General features: G+C 43.7%; 1 protein-coding gene across 1 annotated transcript in view; it reads right to left on the bottom strand.

The window, feature by feature from the left end:
- OBSCN (obscurin, cytoskeletal calmodulin and titin-interacting RhoGEF) overlaps nt 1-22,160 on the bottom strand; it is a 1,012,031-nt gene that overhangs the window by 733,142 nt on the left and 256,729 nt on the right. Inside the window, exon 17 of the mRNA XM_086941076.1 lies at nt 12,696-12,971. Within this exon, the coding sequence (XP_086797202.1) occupies nt 12,696-12,971 (276 nt within the window). The remainder of the gene's footprint in view (nt 1-12,695; nt 12,972-22,160) is intronic.

A 22,160-nucleotide genomic window follows, 5' to 3' on the forward strand; every position in this document is an offset into this window, starting at 1 on the left:
GCACATTGCTGGCACTGCGGGCGGTGCTGGCGGGTGAGGAACTCGGGGGTCTGATCACCAAATTGTATAATGCATCTCAGGGAGATCGATCTTGGCGACTCCCCCTCCTACAACAAGTGGTATGCAGCCCTGAGCAACACGCTATCGTTGGATGCCTGGAAGTTTTGCTGTACATTGACTGGGCACTTGACGGCGAACTGCAACCTTTGCATGATTCATTTTAAATACATACAACAGCTTCATTATACATCACTGTAGCTGCGAAGGTTTGGTTCGAGGGAAAATGCATGTTGTGTGTGCTGTGGCCAGGCAGATGCAGATTTCATGTATCTTGCACTGGTATATTATTTCTGGTTGAAGGTCACACGCATACTTAGGGCTGTTGTCCTGGAAACTGTTGAGTGTGTGCCGGTTGTATGCTTGTTGGGCTGGGTGCAGAAGTTCAAACCCTGCAATAGACGGCTGGTGGCCATTTCGACTCTGTTCGCCAAGTGGGCCGTAGCACAGTGTTGGGGAGCAAAAACTGTTCCGGCCGTTCAGAGGCTGATCCACGACTTGCTGTACTGCAGGGATCAGTTAGGTATATACGCAGAGGAGCTGCCTGAGGCCTCACGCCATAAGGACTTCTGGGCCCCCCTGACGGGGTACCTCCTTGGGAATCCAGACTTGCAGTGATTTATTGTAAATTATGAGCTGTCTCTGTGTGATGGGAATGCTGGATTAAATAGGGAGAAGTGTCATATGTAACAGTGTACTGCCATCAGGTGGGGGGTGGGGGTGTGGGTGGTGAATCTGTTTGATGGGGTCCTGTATTTACTTTGACATGAAACAACAAGAAAAAATAGCCTTGTATTAATATATTGTACTCAGTTGACTTGCTTACCCCTACTGTTGGGGCGGTGTATGCTATATGTTTGCAAGCTGCTTAATAAAGAGATTTAAAAATAAAAAAATTAAGATTTTATTCTATTATTCTAATTTATTTTGGGATTATTTTTTTGGTATTTCGACTTTATTACTGTTTTAGTACTGCATAAATACTTTACAAATTGGTTCTCAGTTGAGCCTCCCTGCTCTGTGCCATAGCTGCAAGGGTGTTGATCTCAAGTTAAATTAGTGAGTTTTGTCTTTCACGATAACAACATTTGTGGTTATTACCTGAGGTGGGTAACCAACCCCCAACTCATACCCCAATTACTTACATTCTGCATGAAGTAGTGCCACACATGGAATGTCACTCACTCTTATACTCGGCAGTCAAACTGCAGTCTACTTTCTAGTATATCTTTGCTGGGTCACACCTTCCAGGTTTTAAAAGTTTATGTTGTGGCTCTGCTTGTTTTTATTCAGTGTAATGAGCCTGCCTACTTAATATTCAGAAAACAATTTCAAGATTCAGTATTTACAAGAAAGTACAGTTGCTAAACTGCAAATAAAAGTATGGCAACCAACAATATTTCACAAATATTTTATATTTGACAACCTCCAAGACATTGCCTCTTATTATGGTGCAGCAGGACCTCAGATGGGTGGATTCCTTCATCAGGCTTTTAAAACTGAGAAAAACTAATAATTTCCTTCAAAGGATGTTCAACATCTAAATTAATGTTTTTCCTATCTTCTAATCTAATCCACTGCTACATATTTCTTAGAGCCGAGGATGAGTAGAGAAAAAAAGCTGAATAACATATTTTGGATTTCTAATGAAATTGAAGGGAGATAATATTTAAAACATCTGTGTGTTATAACTGCAGCTCTTCTGAGATGATGTATGAAGGTTTTAAGTATAAGAATTGGGAAAATAAGTCAGGTAAAAATTGGAAATCAATATTTAAAAATTAAAACTATATAATTTCGGGGTTAAGCCTCTGGAATTTAAAATGTTGGATTTAATTGGGGCAAAAAGTAATTTTGTACAAAACAGTCATTGTAATTACTAATAAACCTGGAAAATGTTTCCTGTAAAGGAACAAATGGGGAGGAGGTGAGAAATGGTAAATAAAATAGGTAAGCGTGGGAGAAAAAGTTGTCCTCTTGCTCCTGCTAGAAATTCTGTGTCCTGAAAAGATATAATATTTTTCCTGTTGGCTGGGCTAAGCTAAGCTGAGACAGGTGACTGAATGAGCAGGTAGGCTTTCCCACTTGATTTAGCGATGTAACTGAGAAAATCCATGGAATTCTCAAAACATTTTGCTTACCTTTACAGCAGGCTCCTCCTAGTGGGCCTATTTTTTTTATTGAAAATCCACAGTATCAAAACATTATATACATAATCAATAAATCATAATTCCAAAGCCAATAATTAATACATGCATATAAGTTTATTCCATACCATACACATCACACCAGACAGTCAGATGATCACGCATAGGACCCCATATTTGCATACCCAGTGCCCGCTTCCGTGAACCTTTAAGCGAGTACAAACTCAATTTTAAGTTAAAGATGTTATATAACCAACCTAGTGCGCCACATTTCAAAAGAAGGTGCCTCTGGGTGAAGCCATGTAGATGTTATACATAACCCTGCTACTCCCATAGCTACAAAGATAAGATACCTATATTTTAACATTAATGTCCCTTGACGCAGATCCTCCCCAGTACCTAATAGCATGATCGAAGCAGAAATATTTATAGCCACATCCGTAACCTGTGACAGAAACCTCTCAATATGTGTATATATATATATATATATACATATATATATGTGTATATATAGATAGATAGATAGATAGATAGATAGATAGATAGATAGATAGATAGATAGATAGATAGATAGATAGATAGATAGATAGATAGATAGATAGATAGATAGATAGATAGATAGTTTAGCGCAAGAATAAAAAACATGCAAGATATCAGCATCGTCGACTCCACAACAAAAGCATTTCCCATCGTAGTGGCTCCCCCATTTCTTCATCTTTGAAGGGTATAATGTAGATTAAATGTTGTTTAATGATGCTGTGTTTTTAGGTTCGCCGCTATAAAGATGTTACCTGCTAAATCAATTGAATCCTCTAAAAAAACGTCTTGTAACCCAAGGATCCTCCGCCATTTAAGAAGATTATGTTTCTCCAGATCATCTGTTATGGCTACTTGTAGTACATTATTAAGAAACCCAATGCGTCCCTGTGTTCTAATAGCTTCAACCATTTTATATGGTTTTAAAATAGTGACATGTTTGTTTAGAAAATCACGTATCTGAAGGTATTTAAAACAATGACATTTAGAGAGCTTATATTTAAGCGATAGGTCAGAGAACGACATAAGCTGCCCTCCTGCATCCATAAATTGTCCCAGTTGTGTGATTCTAGAAAGTCTTAATTTCCCTGCCACGCTATCTTGAAATATTGATGAGCAAATCCCTGAAGCAAAGAGGGGGGTATAAGATGAAAGTCTGTTAATCTGCAGATTTTTTGGGACTATTTTCCAAACTTTATACACAGCCCCCACAATCTTAAAATGAGTTCTCTTGTAGTAGCTACCATCAATTCTTAAAAAGAGACAGTTTTTTGCCTGAGACCCCAGCACCATCTGGTAAATTGATGGAGTTTCAGAAGGACTATCCACTACCTCCCCCGTTAACAAAAGTCAAATATTGGCTAAAATACAGGCATAGTAATAGAACGTGAAATCAGGAACAGACCACCCCCCTCTATCTTGGGGTGGCGTCATAAATCGTGCTGCTCTCTGTGGTTTCCCTGGGGCCTACAAGAATCTATAGCAAAGAGATTGGAGTTGTTGTAGTTACGAGTGGGAAAGTTCCAAAGGTACTGATCTAAAAAACTATAATACTTTCGTCAACATATTCATTTTAAGCACATTAGCCCTCCCCACCAATGATAAGAAAACAAGTTACTTACCTGTAACTACAGTTATCCAGTATGGGTATCTTTCATAGATTCACATGCTTGAATCATTCCCCGTCGCCGAGGCCGGAGTCCCACGGTAAATAAAATAGCAGTGCCAAAGGTAAATAACAGTAGTAGGCCCTAAGGAAAAAAGGCCTGATGCCTAAATCTTAGTAGCCTATCTACATCATTATGCTAAAAGAACCAAACTTTTGGTACAACCAATCAGCTACCAGCACCCTCTAGAATCCTCTCTGCGCAGCCAGTTCTCCTCAGATTTTCGTTAGCACAAGTGGGAAATAAGTATCCCAAAACAGAGAACTGACTCTCCGGGGAGGAGGGTGGGTGCATGTGAATCTATGAAAGATACCAATACAGGATAACTGTAGTTACAGGTAAGTAACTTGTTTTCTTATCCAGTATTGGGGTATCTTTCATAGATTTTCATGCCTGAATCAGAGTAGCAAGCAGTATGCCAAGTATACAGGCGGTTGCGGATGGTGGGAGACTTGTACTGATAAATTCCCAGTTGCATCCCTAAATAATTAACAAATGCATCATAATCCGACTTTTCACATATACAACATTATATAAAGACTTGTAAAGATACATGCATATTTACATACAATCATGAATATGTAAACTTTATGTACATTTTATATACAAATAAATACATTCATACATGAATAACTATATATCACTATATATACACATTTATAAATATATGTATATATATATATATATTTATAAATGTATATATAACTCAAAGGTTTTTGCCACGATAAGCAATACATGCACTCAGAGAAAGTACAGCTAGTGGGCGTTTATTTCCAAGGTAACGCTACGCGTTTCAGCACAAAAGTGCCTTGGTCACATGTTTAACCTGTGTCAAATCAGGAACAGTTTTAAATACAAGCAGTATGATCACCACATTTAGTAAACACTAATTTCACTTACTCTTCTAGCGGATGCTTTAGCCAGAAGCAGAGAAACCTTCCATGTTAGAAACTTGAGTTCGGCTTTGTGATTGGGTTCGAATGGGTGTTTCATCAAATGTGTGAGGCTCATGTTAAGTTCCCACTCCGGTGGAGGACGTCTCACCGGAGGGAAAGTTCGGAAAAGACCTCTCATGAATTGCTTGATTACAGATGATGAACATAGTGATGGAATTTTAGCAACTTTCCTGAATCTGGAGAGAGCGGCTAAATGGACTTTAACTGATGAGAAAGTGAGTCTAGACCTAGCCAGATGTAGTAGATAAGGAAGAATCTGTTCTGCAAGAGCTTCTATCGGATGCACTTTGTTAGTTTCACACCAACAGCAAAATCTCTTCCACTTAAGGCGACAAGTCTTAATTGTGCTTTGAGCTCTTGATTTGGTTAAGATGTCACGACAATCCTGAGGAATATCCAGGTCCTTGAATTCTAGGAAATCAGGAGCCATGCGTGCAAATTAAAGATTGAGGGTCTGGGTGAAGCACCTGTCCCTTGTTCCTCGACAGCAGTGTGGGTGTTGGAAGGAAATGGATCAGCTGGTCCTGGGATAGCAAGAGAAGCTCTTGGAACCAGTACTGTTGTGGCCACCGGGGAGCAATTAGGATGAGACAGCAGCCCTCCGACTTCATCTAGCGCAACACCTTTGGTATTAGAGGGATTGGGGGAAAAGCGTAAGCACAAATCCCTGACCTTCGCATGGACAGGGCATTCCCCCTTGGCCCCTGTTGTGGATATCTGCTGGCGTAATATTGGCATTTCTTGTTATGCTTTGTTGTGAACAGATCCAACGTTGGTTTGCCCCAAACTTGGAACACCCTGTTTAGCTGGTCGTGATCTAACTTCCACTCCTGACAGTCTGATAGGGATCGGCTGAACGTGTCCGCCAAGGTATTGTGAAGGCCTCTGACATGCTCCGCCTTGAAGGTGATGTTGTGGAAAGTGACCCATTCCCACAACTCCTGAGCCTCTCTTGACAGAGTTGCTGATCTTGTCCCTCCTTGCTTGTTCAAGTAAAACATGCTGGTGGTATTGTTGGTTCGAACTAGTACTAATGAGCCTGCAATCCTCAGAAGGGAAGCTTGTAAAGATAGGAAGATGGCTTGTAACTCCAGGCTGTTGATATGACGTTGTCTGTACTCTTGAGACCATTTGCCTTGTATCTGTAAGTCTTGGAGATGACCTCCCCAACCTTCCATGGACGCATCTGTGGTCACAATAAAATCTGGGGCTCCTTGTATAAACTTCTGCTAAATTTGTTATACGTGACCACGAGTGGAGACCACGAGTGTGACCTTGATGAGGTTGTTGAAGCAACCTATCGCTTGCTGCTACTGAAGGTGCAGTTCCTCCTGCAAAGTTCTCATTTTGAGTCGTGCCAAAGGAATGAGATTTATGGCTGTTGACCACATTCCCAGGAGGGAGGCAAACATGCGAAAAGAAACGGACTTTGTTTTTGAGACACGAAGTGCTAGTTTCTGAAGACGAAGTTGCCTTTCTTGAGATAGGAATGCCTTGCACTGGATCGTGTCCAAACGAGCTCCGAGGAAAGGCAGGATTTGCCTCAGACGTAACTGGGATTTGTTTTTGTTTACAGTCAAACCCTAAGAGGTGAATAGATGGCGACATGTTGAAATGTCAGTCTCCTGTAGGTATCAAGGACCCCCTGATGTGGATGAGACTCCTGGGTCAGGGACCACGATTTTTTGTAAGAGTAAATCCCCAGGCAGGCTAAAGGTACAAGAGCTGGCTAAATATGGAAACAATATTCGAATACATATAATAAAAAATGATTACTGCAATGGACTGAAATGATATCAAAAGAGATACTCTTTAATATAAATATAAAAGATGAATGTATACATATAATTAATAAATTACACAATAGACATATTATATCATGAGGTTCATGTGACTGTTTTCAGAATATATCAAACTTCATAAAGTATAAAAAAGATTCTTTTCTTCAATAATATTCTCTGATAATGGAGAACATGGCTGTGTGTCGTGTGTCAACGCGTTTCGACAAAGTCATTTGTCTTCATTAGGACAAAATAGATGTTTTATATTATATGTATTCGAATATTGTTTCCATATTTAGCCAGCTCTTGTACCTTTAGCCTGCCTGGGTATTTACTCTTGCAAAAAAAAAAAAAAGAGATGTCAGTCTCCACCGTTTGCTCCGAAGGACCCTTGATTAATCAATCGTCCAGATACGGAAATACCTGGATTCCCCAGGAACGCAATGTTACTGCTACAGGTGCTAGGCACTTTGTGAAGATCCTCTGAGCTGATTTTAGGCCAAACGGGAGCACTTCGAACAGATAATGAGTGCCAGCCACAGTGAAGCGGAAATACTTGCGATGTTTGGTATGGATTGGGATGTGGAAATAGGTGCCTTCCATGTCCAGAGAAGCCGTAAAATCTCCTTCGTTCAGGCAACTGAGAATCTCTGTGAGTGTGACCATGCAAATCCCTTGTTTCTTGAGAAATTTGGTTAGGTTGCGAATGTCTAGGATTGGTCTCCATTCCCCTGATTTCTTTTTGATTAGGAAAAAACGAGAATAGAAACCTGTCCGTTTCTGATGTACTGGGACCTTTTCTATAGCATTCTTGAGGAGCATTAGGGAATCTTCTTTGAACAATAAGTGAAGACGAGGGGCAGGGGTTCCCCTGGGTAGAGTGGTAGGTGGCTTGCTGACAAGTTCTAAGGTGTGAGTTGGGAAGGCACGTCTGGAAGGCACACCAGCAGACCCCCCTGAACACGGAGAAACGCTCACAGTTACCAAATAGTAAAATCTGGAAGAGGCCACCTAGTGAAACCAATCCTCTCAACAAGTCACAATAAGGAATGGTATGTGTGAAAATATAAAGAATGATGGCATAACCATTAGAAAAATATCCTTTCTTCTACACAATCATTGTTAAGAGCATAACTGTGGAACGAACTTCGAGTGAAATATGTTGTGCCTGCGAATCTCTACTCAACTAAAATAATATACTCTACGAGTAATCCAGACTAGAAATAAGAAGTGGAATCAACCAATATCAGCGCTATATATTTCCTGCTCAAACCTCTTCATTATTAAAAACATCAGAACCTCCGTTCTAAGAAATAACTGGAACCTACTCCACAGGATACCTAAGTAAAGAACTTGTTATACACTTGTCTGTGTGTAAAAAACGAAATGACGGTCACCTGATGAAGGCCTCAGGCCGAAACGCGTTGTGTTCTATTCTCCCGCATTTTGCCTTCATATAATTCTCCATCGACCGAACATATCGTACAACACACTTTTTTTGTATTTAACTGTGTATTGTTGTATGTCTTTTTCACAATAGGTATTGTATGTTATTTATTGTCACTGGTATGAACTATAATGGTTACTCTATAAATTAAGTGAAACCAAATTTAAAAAAAAAAAAAAAAATAGAAACACAAAACTCTGTTATCCGATATGGAAAAAAAGATATAAAAATGAAACAAACAATAAGAAAAATAAAATAATCATATATTTTGCATACATTACTGTCTAAGCGAATTATTATTGTCAATGTAATGATTATGTAAAACTGAGGTTGTAACAAGGGCACTAAGATTATCAACTGGTTTGCTACTTTTTCCTTCCCAACTCATGTCAGTACATTCCCTACGATTAGCAAGCCACTAGGTTGTAGGGGTCCCCTCTTTCCAATTTAAGTTCTAAGGTGTGTCCATTTTCCACCAGGTCTAAAACCCACTGTTCGGAGGTAATTTTTTGCCATTGATCCAGAAATAATTATATTTTTGCGCCCACGGGGAGGGGAGGAGAAGTGATTGGTGCCCTGCTGAACTCACTGTGTTCTACCAGTGTCTCGGCCTTGGTTATTGGATCATTTACGACCTCCCTTGCGAGAGAAACCTTCCGTATTGGATTGGCGGCATGATGATTGATAGTTTTGCCTGTATTGGGGCTGATATTGCCTGTTCTGTTGCGGATGGTAACCTCCTCTCGAGGAATAACCACGCCCCTTAGCACCTCTGAATGTTCCACGCTTGTATTGTAGGGAACCTAAAGATCTCGCTATGTCTGTGTCGGTCTTAATTGCTTGTAGGGCTTCGTCAATATGTTTGCCAAACAACGATTCGCCGTTGTAGGCCATGTTTAATATCTTTGTTTGGACTTCTGGTCAGAAGGTGGTGGCTTTAAGCCAGCCTTTGCGCCTGAGAATTGCAGCCCCAGCTAATTGTCTGAAATTTGTATTTACAATATCTAGAGCGCAATCGATCGTCTCTGATGCTGCACGCTCTCCTTCCAGCAACATTTTACGTGCCTCCTGTCGTTTCTCCTCTGGAATGAAGTCAATCAGACCGCCATGTCAGACCACATTTGGCGATCATAACGCCCTATGATCGCTAAAGAATAAGCTGCCCTGATGGAAGCGGCAGCCATGGTTGAAAACTTCTTTCCAAACAGGTCCAGATGACGTCCTTCTTTGTCCGGCGGTGTAGTAATTGGCGTTGCAGGATTCTTAGACCTTTGCTGGGGCAGCCTGGGAAATGACAGAATCCTGCCTGGGGTGTCCGACGAGGCAGGATGGGCTATTGGCCGGAGCACAATACTTTTTATCAATCCGTGGGAGCACTGCAGGCACGGATGCAGGGTATTTCATAATCTTGATACCCTCGTTCCATATATAATCTATTATAGTAACGGCCCTTGTAACTTTTCTGGTTTCTACTTTAAAATCATATAGAAAACATTCAGTTTGCTCCACCGTTACTGGAAGTTGAAACCTAGCAGCAGCACGCTGCATAAGGTTATGAAATCCACCTATATCTTCTGGTGGTGAGTCGGATGGCAGAGGAGTTGATGGCGAAGGCATAGGGATAATGTACGAATCCTAAGGATCAGAGTGAGGATTTTCTTGTAGCTCACTGTTTTCAACTTCCTCATCAGAGGAAGTGTCCTTATCTTGAGGAGGCTGGGAAGGTTGGTGTTCCTGAGGAGGGTCTATAACTGGAGTTATTGGAGCCGGAACTTCGGGTAGCATGTCCTGTAAGTCCTGGATCAGGTTAGGAAGCAGATGGCTGATATCCGAACGGCGAGAGTGCCTCTTGTATACTGTATGATGAGGCACAACAATGTCCTCTTGGTAATAATGCTCATTGTAGTCATCTTCATCTTCCTCTTTGTCTTAACATTTAATATTTAGCTCAGACGGATGACAAGCTATTCCAAAGGGTCCTTCATCATCATCATCATCATCATCATCATCGTCATAATCATCATCCTCCTCTTGAGTGTATGTTTCTAGGAGGTGAGATGGAGTAAGAGGGGAAATGTATGAACACTCTTGTCTTTGAAAAGATTTAAGCTGAAAATTCCTTGATGAAATTGGCGTTGAATAAACTGTAACCTCCACTAAAGCCTTAGTTGGAGCGGGTACCAACATTGTTAATGGTACGGCCGTCGACGGAATCATTGTAGATGGAGTTACCGTCGATGGGCTCTCTGTTATCATCGTCGACAGGATTATCGTCGACGGGCTCGACGTTGACGGAGTCGTCGTCGACGGACTTGACGTAGTCGTCGACGGGATCATCATCGATGAGCTCGACGTCGACGGGATCGGAGACTTCGTCGACGGTACCTTCGACGACGAGTGTTTAGATGACGACTTCGTCGATGAGGCCTTCGTCGACGATTCTTCGAAGCCGGCCTTCTTAGTCACAATGGAAATTCTCATCGACAGTATAGGAGAAGTAACAGAAGTAGTAGATATTGTCGCGTTGACAAAGGAGCTAAAGACGTGACGGAAATCAATGCAGAAGGTAAAACCAAGGATTTTGTAGAGGTTTTACTCACTGTTTTTGAAGAATCTTTTTTGAGTCCTTGAGAGCTGTAGTCTGTGGAGACTGCACTGGCCCAGAGAAAGTAGAAGGAGACCTCTGAGAAGGGCCAGAGTGGGAGGATTTAAGATATTTTCCCCCCTCAGATGAAGAACTGTCCTGAGATCTAGCTCTCTTGCTGGAAGTTGAGGCTCTGTCATCATCTTCGGCCGAAGAAGATTTAAGCCAGTACAGGACTCTTGCCTCCCTATCCCTTAGGGATTTAGAAGGGAAGGTACGGCAAATTTTACAATCCTTAGGCTCATGCTTAGGATAGAGGCAGTAAATGCAGTCCTTATGTTGATCATCAACATGGACTCTCTTTTTGTCGCAGGTTCTGCAGGGTTTGAACAAGGTCTTCCTGTCAGACATCTTGAAGAAAAAACTGAGTGGCACTCAGGGAGACTCCCTTCCACACGACGTGCGGTGAAAATCTGAGGAGAACTGACTCTGCAGAGAGGATTCTAGAGGGTGCTGGTAGCTGATTGGTTGTACCAAAAGTTTGGTTCTTTTAGCATAATGATGTAGATGGCTACTAAGATTTAGGCCTCAGGCCTTTTTTCCTAAGGGCCTACTACTGTTATTTGCCTTTGGCACTGCTATTTTATTTACCGTGGGACTCCCGCCTCTCCGACGGGGAATGATTCAGGCATGTGAATCTATGAAAGATACCCCAATACTGGATAAATGGAGACATTGCCACCTCTCAAGTGCTTGTTTAATACTTCCAACCAAGGTACCCCAATTGGCATCAACCAACTCTCTTAAACACACCGAATCTTAATACCTAATAACCTCCTTAACAACTCTAGGATCATTATTGATATTTTGGTTAGAACAAAGGACCTGGATTTTAGATGTGTTATGCTTATAGCCGGCCATTCTGCCAAATTTGTAGGCAAGATGTTCAATTTCGAATAGCCCCTTGATTGGGTCAGATGTTATGATGGCAATATCGTCCGCATATGCACAGACTCGAAACTGATCTTGCTCCACCATAAAGGGTCCTATCCTAGTACTCTGCTCAAGCATGTCGAAGAAAGGATTGATGTACAGCGCAAACAAAAGCAGAGAGCATGGACAGCCCTGACGTGTACCTCTAGTAATCTGAACTATCTTAGATGTTAAACCCATAGAGCAGATCTGAGCCACGGGGAATGGTATAAGACCTGTACAGCCTGAATATAGCCCTGAGGAAAACCCATCGCAGATGAAACTTTGCACAAAAAGTTATATGAGACCCGGTCGAACGCCTTCTCGGCGCTGAGCAGCACTATTCCAATGTCTCTGGCTTCCATTTGGGCAATGTTCAGTATGGTGATAACTCTTGCTATATGATTCACCGTCCTTCTGCCAGGAATAAACCCATGCTACCTTAGGGAAACTAAAGGGGATATAACCTTGGCTAGTCTATTCGCCAAAATCTTTGCATAAATCTTCCCGTCACAGTTTGTAAGTGAAATTGGGCGATATGACCCCGGGATATCAGAAGACTTATCCTTCTTTTTAAACACAATAATGGTAGCGTCATTCCTTGATTTAGGTGCCACACCAACTTGAGCAGCCTGACACACTGCCAAAAAATAGATTTTGAGTTCCTGAAAAAAAATCCGATAAAGTTCTGATGGAAGCTTATCTGGCCCTGCAGCTTTGCCACGAGTCATAGAATTGATAGCCTGCTCTAGTTCATCCATGGTAATTGGACTGTCTAATGCTCCAACCTCCTCCTGAGCTAACTGCTGAAATTGGACATCCAAAAGTCCACCACCTGCGTCATCAATTTCTTCATTAGTGGGCCTATTCTTTCATAATTTTTACTTTAAAAGGGCAGTTACAGTATTTATTTAATCTAGTTCTACAGCACTTCATCTGCTACTTGTAGAGCTGGAACCAAATCTTTGCAAAACAGATGCTTACATATTTTGATTTGTAACTTAATAATGGACATGGTATCAGAAGGTAAAAATAAATGTTCACTCACCAGTAACCATGATCTTGTAATGCAGTTTCTGCCCAGAGGCCTCACAGGTGTATTCCCCAGCATCTTTCTTCTCCACCTGCTCCACAACCAGCCGGCGGGATTTGCCCTCACTTTCTACCCTTATCTTCTTGCTTGCAGTGATCAGTTTACCATCCTTATACCACTTCACCTCGCTCTTGGCTTGTGACACCTCACAGCTGAGTGTAGCAGTTTCAGTCAGAATGGCCTTCACCTCCTTCTGCACCTTCCCCTGGTTTACAAACACCACGTCAGGCTCTGCAGGATAAAAAAATGTTTAAGAACATATTCGACTATTTCTGTAGGATGTAAACTGAAAGAACAAGTTACTTCCCTGCGACTGAAAGAACAAGTTACTTCCCTGCGAAAACGCCATATCTGGTAGAGACTTTCTAGCCGCAGATTCCTTACCTTAGAATTTCCCCAAGGAGTCAGATTGGATCCAGAAATGTTTTGAGCAGTACTATGGGTGCCAGAAGGTAGCACTGTTTGGCGTCGCTGGCGTTGTCCGTGATGGAAATGGTATGTGTGATGCCTAGGCACCAACCCAGTGCACTGACCTCAGTTTCTTTTCGTGACTTTTTTTGTGGCTCAGGAGCACAGAGCCACAAGTGACGCTGAAAACTGGTGTGAACTTCTAAGGCTTTTAGAAGGGTGAACCTCACACTATAATCAGTTCAGAGCAGGAGGATGGGAGGGTCGATAAGGAATCTGCAGTTAGATAAAGTCTCTAACAGATAAGGTGCTCTCAAAGGTGAGCAACCTGTTAATCTAATAGAGACTTCTAAATGCAGATTCTTTATCTTTGAGTAAATACCCAAGAAATACCTCCCCGGAGGTGGGTTCTGCAAACAGATTAGACCAAACAGGCAAAATGCCAGTCATGACTGACCTGACTGTTAAGACAGTAGAGTTTGGTGAACACATGTAGTGACACCCATGTTACTGCCTGACAGATATCTAAGACAGGGACCCCGCAAGCTAATGCAGTGGTCACAGGCCTGGTTCTTGTTGAGTGAGCAAGCAAACCCTCATGGGGTTGTTTTTTGGCCAATGCATAGCAGATCTTTTTTTTTTTTAACTTTATTTATCATCTTGACATCCAGAAAGCAAGGAATATCCACAGTTGTTCCCACACAATCACGTTGACAGTATAAACGTTGAGTTCTATCGTGCTATGCTATACGCTAAAACATATGATGAATCGACACAAAAATGTATACCGTTTCTGACTAATACATACTTAGTCTTCTTGTTACATGTCATCCCAGGGTTTGGATAATGTGTATATCAAACCTAGGCATTTTAAGGCAACATAGAGGCAATCAGGATTGTAATAGACGAGAACAACAAAAGCAGAAATTATTAAAAAGTTATATTATCTTTAATTAAACATACATGTAAAAAATATTTTTCAATTCATACTCAACAGAAACCAATAATACACAATCAGTTACATAAAATCATATACAACTTATCAAATTAAAATCAGACAGTGGCATTCATTAGTGTCTACGCCCGTTTCGGCGTTGGAAAGTCGCCTTCTTCAGGAGCCACGGATATTTTTTAAAAATAGTAGATGCTGTCTTCAATTACCAATATTCGATATTGTTATAACGATGGCCTGATTTTGTAAATCGATATAAGGCAGACTTGTTATAAATATCCCAATCTGCACCAATTAGGACTTGTCAGTCATTGTATCTTTAAAAATCATTTACGGGAACGAAGCGATAGCGGATTGCTGATGTGTTTTCATTAAGAAGATATCTTTGTCTCCTACTACTGTTATATCTGCTTAATTTATTACAGTTGTCCTCATGATGGTTTATTTCTTTTTATATATTCCGTTCATTAAAATCTTGTGCACTCAAAGGATAGTCGGTAACATTTGTTTCATATGGCTCGAATGATTCTCCTTGATATGAGATATCATGAGGGTTACACGATAGTTCCCAGGGTGACCTCAATGAGTTTGGATTACTTCATATAGATCAAACAATGATGTATACTGGAGCGTAACTTCCTATTTTGTAGTTGGCCGCTGTTGCGCAGGCTCGAATTACGCGAGTCGAGATACGACCATTACCGAGCTCGAACAGAAGATGGCTGACGGCGTCCTCTTGGCCGCTAGAATCGGCTGATAGCCATAAACCGGTCCTAGGATGCTTGATTCCGGTCCAGGAAAGACATGGCTTGGCAGTTCGGGCTGGACTGCTCCCATGAGGCGCAGGGTCAAGACTGATTTGCATATGGCCATGTCTGAACTGGGGTGGCTTTGTGAGCAAAATAACATTGGATTAAACCCAGATCTATGACTGGCGGTGAATGTTCTACCATTGTGCAACATTCCGTCCATCAACTTGTGTATTTTGTAGTACCATTTAAGGCATCTAAAGCGCTGCCAATTTCTTCCTTAGAAAAAAGTTCTGCTAAAAACTTCTGCATATAGTCCTCTAGCTATACCATCGCAATCTCACTTAAGTATGTTCTGCAGTCTGCCTCGTCATACATTGTGCATGTAGTATATAAATTTGCGTAACATCAACGGAATCATCCCTAATCTCAGCAGTGTCCGTGTGAATCTGCCCATCGTCAGAGCGGATAGAGGTGATGTAGCTTTCCCCACACAAGGCCTCAACAGTTGCGCCAGTGTGCGTCCCGGTATGTCCCCCTCACCATATCGCCTGGAAGTTGCATATTACCCCAAAAATGTATTTCGCTGTCAGCGGCTTCCCTGAATTCAGTCAGTAGCAGCAAGCGACTGGCCTGCTTAGCCGGGTCTGGGTGATTGAGTAGTTCTTCGTCCAAACTTTAACCGGTCCTCTATGCGAGAAATCGTGCTTAGCAGCGATTTGAGTATCCCTGCGTGCATGCCTCCCACACGGTCGCCCATGTGCTGACGAAGCCCAAATTTAGGTCGAAGTATGTCTCTATTGACTGCTGAATTTCAGCCGAGAAAACCGCATCATTTAAAGCCTGTCCCGGGAACCTCCACTGTCTCTCAAGACCCTCTAGGCAGTCGGACCCGCATGATGACTGGTCAATGGTCGGAGTACGTTTGAGGCAAAATGGGTCATAGACCGGAACCAGGGGGCCATTGTATGTGAAACTAGCCAGTAGTCCAGCCGTGTCCAAGTGTCGTGGGGGGCCAAATAGTGAGTGTATGCCGCGTCGGTGGAATAATGTGTACGCCTTATGTCCACTAGACCGAGATAGTCACAAAGGTCACCCATCACCCTACTGGCTAGGGGTTTCATGGCGGGGGACTCTTCCGTACTATCAAGTTCAGTTTGCAGAAGTAGAGTAAGATCACCCCCATTGCAAATGTAGTCAGCTCCTAAGGGAAGCAGCAGTGCATGCAAAGCGTGAAAGAAATCCGTGTCATCCACATTGGGCATGTAAATACACAATAAAGCAATGTTATAACCCATAAGCTTCCACATCACCAGAGTGAAACAAACTGCTCTATCCGTATTTACGAGATTTAGCTGAAAGGGCAACCGCTTGTGAATAAGTATGGCCATGCCCCTGGAATAGGTGCTGTAGTTTGCAAAGTAATGGTGCGTCCCCCAGCTAGAGGCAAACATTGTAGGGGCAGTAGGGGCTAGATGTGTCTCCTGTAAAAAAAAACAATATCAGTCTTGTGACGCTGTAAGTAGCTTAACACATGTTTCCTCTTCCTAGTACTGTTCAGACCCCGCACATTCCATGTGAGGAGGTTAATGTCAGAAACAGTGGATAGCCTACCCGCCATCATCACAATTGGTCAGAGCAACAAACAACCTGATAGCGTCAATATTAGCACGTGAAACACCATTGCAACAAAACTGTGTTAGGAACAAATAACACCCTTTCCCTAAAGAGACTCCCACCCATCCACTCACTTGTGATGTAGGGGAAATCCCAAACCCCCATAATTGTCCAAAGCAAATATCACAATTACCATTTATAGACATAGCAACCATGTGCAACCGCACAGGGGCAAAGGTGACGCCTCGCCTTGTCCCCGGAACATTTAAACATGTTATAGAACGAGCAATGTGACCAGAGCCCAAAGTCCAAAAAACCCTACAATTCTCTAGAAAAGGAAGGAACATTGGAAAAATAAAAAATAAATGCACTCAATACTTATCAATGGTCTGCAACTTTAAGGGCTTCAGCTCATTGGAAATAGTTCCATACTGGAGCCAGAGTTTGGCATCAAGAGAGAGCGTTCAGGTGTGGGTGATCACTTTAGCGGTCCAGCGTTTGCTCAGACTTTTAGGAATTCTTGGGCCTCTGCAAGATTTTTGAAAATCCTTGATCTGCCATCCACGTCCCTTTCAGTCGCGCAGGGTGCAGCATTCCATACGTTAGTCCGGCTTTGCGGAGCGTGGCTTTGATTGGTGCAAATTTCCGACGCGCCTCCTGGACCATTGCAGTAAAGTCCCGGTACAGTGAGATGGAAGAGCCCTGCCACTCCAGCGACCCACGCTCCCGGGCCAGCTGCAAGGCAGTATCCCTGTCCCTGAAGTTCAGCAACCGTGCCATGATGGGGCAAGGTGGATAGCCAGGGTTAGGCCGTGGCCCAAGAGATCTGTGCACCAGTTCGATGACAAAAGTAGCAGTAAAGGACTCCAGATCAAATAGGTCAACCAGAAGGCCTTCTACAAAACCATCTATTCGTCCCGTGTTTGTGGACTCAGGGGCTCCCATAATACGTACGTTGTTACATCTCCATCTGGCTTCAAGGTCCTCATTCTTTATGGCAATGCGCTTCAATAGGCCTTCCATCCTCTCCAGTCGTCTAGTAGCGTGGGCCGAGCCATACTCCAGGTCCGAGATTCCACCCTCAGCTGAGTCAAGTCTGTTGTCGCACTGATCTAGTCTGGCCTCCATTGTGTCGAGTCGCTTGTCCAGTGCATCAAAGCGAGTGTTCAAAGCTTGAAAACCCGCCTTAAGTTCTGCCATTAGTGCATCACTACCCTGTGCGTGGGGCTGCAGTAGGGCTTCGGTCTGATCTCCTCCCTCCGCTATCGTACTAAATGTTGATTCAGAGCCTCCACCTGCCTTTTCAGAATCAATCGTATTTTATTTTTTGGTAAAGGCTTAGCTGCCTACATCCAGGTGCCGGCAGAGCATTAAGGTAAGGTCAATACACAGCGTGTAGGTCTACAACCCAGAGGGCGACCCGCTAAGGTATGCAGACCACAGTGTGTATGCAAGGCAACTGGCTAAGATACCACTTTTATAAAACAAAAGAAACAAGAAAATAGACAAACACCTGGAATGCAGCATCCAGGTTGTCAAGAACCGCTGACCAGTATAGTACCAATTTCGGGCAGTGCCACAGTAAATATACCAAGGTGCCAGGAAGACCACAGCCCCGCCAGCAGAGGCTTGACCTAGTTCCATCCCAGGATTTGATGCGTTCTGGGGTATAATACCAATAAGTGACTACTTTATAGGCAGATTTCGCTCCCGCAGTATTGGAAGCAGTGTGGTGTACCTGGTAAAAGCTGTGTTCCCATTCTTTGTGCGTTAAAGGACGCCCTAATTCAGTCTACCAGCGGACCTGCGCCTTCGTACGCTGCTTCTAAGGGCGAGCCATGATTGTCTCATACAATTCAGATATGAGCTTACGGTCATCCATTTTGCAAACCAGCCATTTTTGAAACTTGGTCGAGGGGCGTGAGATCAGAGCAAAATCGGAGGGTTTGGTCACCCAGTGTGAAAGCTGCGTGTAATGAAAACTGCCCGACTATAGCAGATCATAATAGTCCTTACGCAGTTGATGGAAAGGAATCAAGCCATATAGATCAAATAGGAAACCCACCCTTTTACAGCCCTCCTCCCTCCAACTGTGAAAAACTGGAGACGCGACCCCTGGAGGGAATTCAGGGTTATCCACAATAGGCGTCATGGGGGAGGGAAACGTAGTCCAGCCTCTATGTCGCACTAACTGATCCCATACTTTAAGAGTTGGTGAGGTCACCGGTGAGGAGTAAAGGCCCCATGCCCTGTGTTTGCGCGGAAGCCAAAGTTCACACCAGATATTACAACCAGCAACCGTCTGGTCCATAAAGTTCCAGTGTTTGCTGGATAAGGGCCTGTTCCATTCCATGATGTAGCGGAGACAGGCTGCTTGACAATACGCCCCCACTAACGGGAAGCTCATTCCCCCCTCAGCTTTCGGTGAAGCGACGAGTGATAATGCGAGTCGCGGTTTTTAATTGCCCCACAGAAATTTGGTACCACCTGCCTTTTCAAAAGTGAGTTTCTGCTGCTTCGGCTCTCCCTTGCCCATGGCCTTGGGACGGGGCTGCAAAGAACGGTAGTACAGTGGGCCTGACCCGGCCAAATCCGTGTCACTCTGCAATCACTCTGTGAAAGTAGTAGATCTCCACAAGCACACTGACCCCTCTGATATACTTCACGCTTCCTTCGTTCTCAGTGATCCCCAATGCAGTTGTACTACTTACACCAGCAGAGAGCACCTGGCTGTCTCGTCCCCCACTTGGGGATCACTCTATGATTATAGCTGCACAGAGCTGGGAGCCATCCTCAATCCAGCTTGCATTCTATCGTCCCCACACTGATCACTAGTGATGGGGGGGCTGCAGCAAGTTCAGTAGTAGTTTGAACCTAGTTGCACTGGCAAGGAGGCGCTCCTCTATCTATCCCACTAAGAAGGTTGTAATGTCTCTGCGAGAGGGTGCAGTGTGTCCTGGACCACAAGAGAAACAAGTTCAGCAGTAGTGGGAGCAAAGTTGCACTGGCAGGGAGAAGCTACTCTATCTGGCCCAGTGGGAATGTTGCAATGTCTCTATGAGGGGATGTGGTGTGTCCTAGAGCACAGGAAAGACATGCGGGCTAGTCCTCTGCACAAGTGGGGAGCCCGCAATACCCAGAAATGCCCATTGGCATCTGCATCAGGAAGGAGCTAACATCATACGGCTCACCTTTGTGTCTCCCAGTCAGTTCGCAGGGGCACCGAGGTGATGGGAAGCGCCGCTCTTTGTCTCCAGCCAGCGCAAAAGACGTAATTAAGGCCGCAGCTTCATGGGAACACGCAGGCCACCGCATGCATTTTAATGGCGCTGCAGCTCAGTATCACAAAATAACGGCAGAAAGATATCGCGCCACTCTGGGTGCCAAATAGAATTCAGACGAGTCTATGCCGTATTGTTTTGTGGCGTATAGACTCGGGGATGGTCGTTCATTCCGGGGAGTTCAGCGCAGCTCCAAAACTACACGGCCATCTTGGTCCATGGTTCGGCCATGCCTCCATGCATAGCAGATCTTTATACAGAGCAATGCCCATTGTGAGATGGTCTGTTTATGCACTGCCTTCATTTTCTTAACTCCAACATAACCTATAAAGAGTTATTCATCCACCTAGAATTCTTTAGTTCAATCAATGTAGAATGACAACGCTCTGGGTCCAGATAGTGTAGTCTCTCCTCTTCCTTAGAAGGACTGAGCAGAGCAAAAAAGGCAGGCAAGGTGATGGTCCAGCCTACATAAAAGGGTAGTGCAACCTCCTTCGGAAAGGAGGCACAAGTTTAGAGAACCAGATTGTCTGGGTAAAAGGTGGTATGAAGAGGGAGCACAGAGAGTGCCTGCAGTTCACTGACCCTCCTGGCCAATGTAATGACCACTAAGAAAGCAGTCTTGAGAGTTAACAAACATAGTGGCAGTTGTGTAGTGGCTCAAAAGGTGCACACAGGAAGAAAGGGAGGACCAGATTTAAATCCAATTGGGGCATGATAAATAAACTGAAAGTAAACAAATGTTGGAGACCTTTGAGGAACCTAGTAACAAAAGGTGGCTTTAACAAAGAAGGTTGGTCCAAAAATTGGAAAAAGAGCCGAAATGGCTGATAAATAGCCCTTAATTGTGCCCAGAGGCAAAAGACAGAACAAACAGTAACATTCAGGAAAGGGGTGCATAGGGAGGTTCAATGATCTCAGATGCATACCATACCACAAATTTGTCCTAGTGGTAGACGTAGACCATCTTAGTAAAGGGACGCTTGGCTGCCAGAATAACATTGCATTTTTCAGAAGGAAGGTCGAAAGCTGTCGACTGTCACTGCTCAATTGCCAAGCAAGAAGGCAGAGGCTGTGCAGGTTCAGGTGCAGAACCCTCCCCTATTGCTGCAAAAGAAGATCTTCCCTAAGAGGTGGCCTGACCGAAGGACAGATGCACATGCTCAATAGGTCTGGATACCAGACTCTCTGTGCTCTAATTTGGAGCCACAGGAATAACTTAGGCCCGGCCTTTTCATGATCTTCTTAAGAGCTTTGGGCAAGAATGGCATTGGCAGAAAGAGATACAACAGTAGAGAGCTCCACTTGAAATGAAAAATATCCCCAAACGAGAGGCACTTTGGAATCTCCAGCGTGCAAAATGGCTGACATTGCACATTCTCAGTATTGGCAAACAGATCTAACCACGTCATTGGCTTCAATCCTACCTTACAGGAAGACAGCAGGTAATGACTTTAGCACCTTTCTCCTCTACTAAATCCCCGGTAGTATATGGGGTGCCACAGGGCTCGGCGATCAGCCCTTTCCTATTCAATGTCTATCTACAGCCTCTGCTCCCTATTATCAAGTCCTTTGGTGTCAGCCTAGTCAATTACGCCGATGATACGCAGCTGGCTTTTTCTGTAGAAGGCGAACAGGCAATTTCCATGGATGTATTCCAGCAGTGTATGCGACGGACGGCTGACTGGCTGAGAAGAAATTCCCTACAATTTAACAGCGGGAAAACCAAGGTGGTGTACTGCTCCTCTGCCAGAGTGCCTAAACCCTTACCATTTGAGTTTAAAAAACTCACCCCTGAGGAGGAACCCGTAGTACCAGTCAATAGGGTGCATAATCTGGGCGTCCTGATTGATAACAATCAGCAGATGGGGTCACAGGCGAATAAGACCGCCAATATATGCTTTGCTATAATGCGTACTTTAAGAAAAATACTTCCCCTTCTGCCAAAGGAGTCTCGCTCATTGGTAGTAAGAAGTAGGGTGCTTAGCAGACTGGACTACTGCAATTCCCTGTATTTGGGGGCCCCACAATACATCATTCAGGGATTGCAGAGGGTCCAGACTGCAGCAGCGAAACTAGCACTTGATAGGCAGCATCGGACATCCACTACGCTGGCGTTGAGGGATCTACACTGGCTGCCCTTTAAGGAGAGGGTCCATTTTAAGTCCCAATGTATGGTATTTAAAGCAGTGCATGAGTCGGGACCTGTCCCACTTCAGGATAAATTTATAAGATACCGGCCTATGAGGCAACTTCGATCATCGAGTGCTGGTCTACTGATGGTTCCCTGGACTAAACGATCAAAGTCAGGAGGGAGAACCTTTAATGTGGCTGGTGCCCGCCTGTGGAACGATCTACCTGCGTATCTCAGACATACTGACTCTCTGCTAGAATTTCGCAGGAGCTTAAAAAC

The sequence above is a fragment of the Lissotriton vulgaris genome, chromosome 10 (genome assembly GCF_964263255.1).
Source record: "Lissotriton vulgaris chromosome 10, aLisVul1.2, whole genome shotgun sequence".
NCBI lineage: Eukaryota > Metazoa > Chordata > Amphibia > Caudata > Salamandridae > Lissotriton > Lissotriton vulgaris.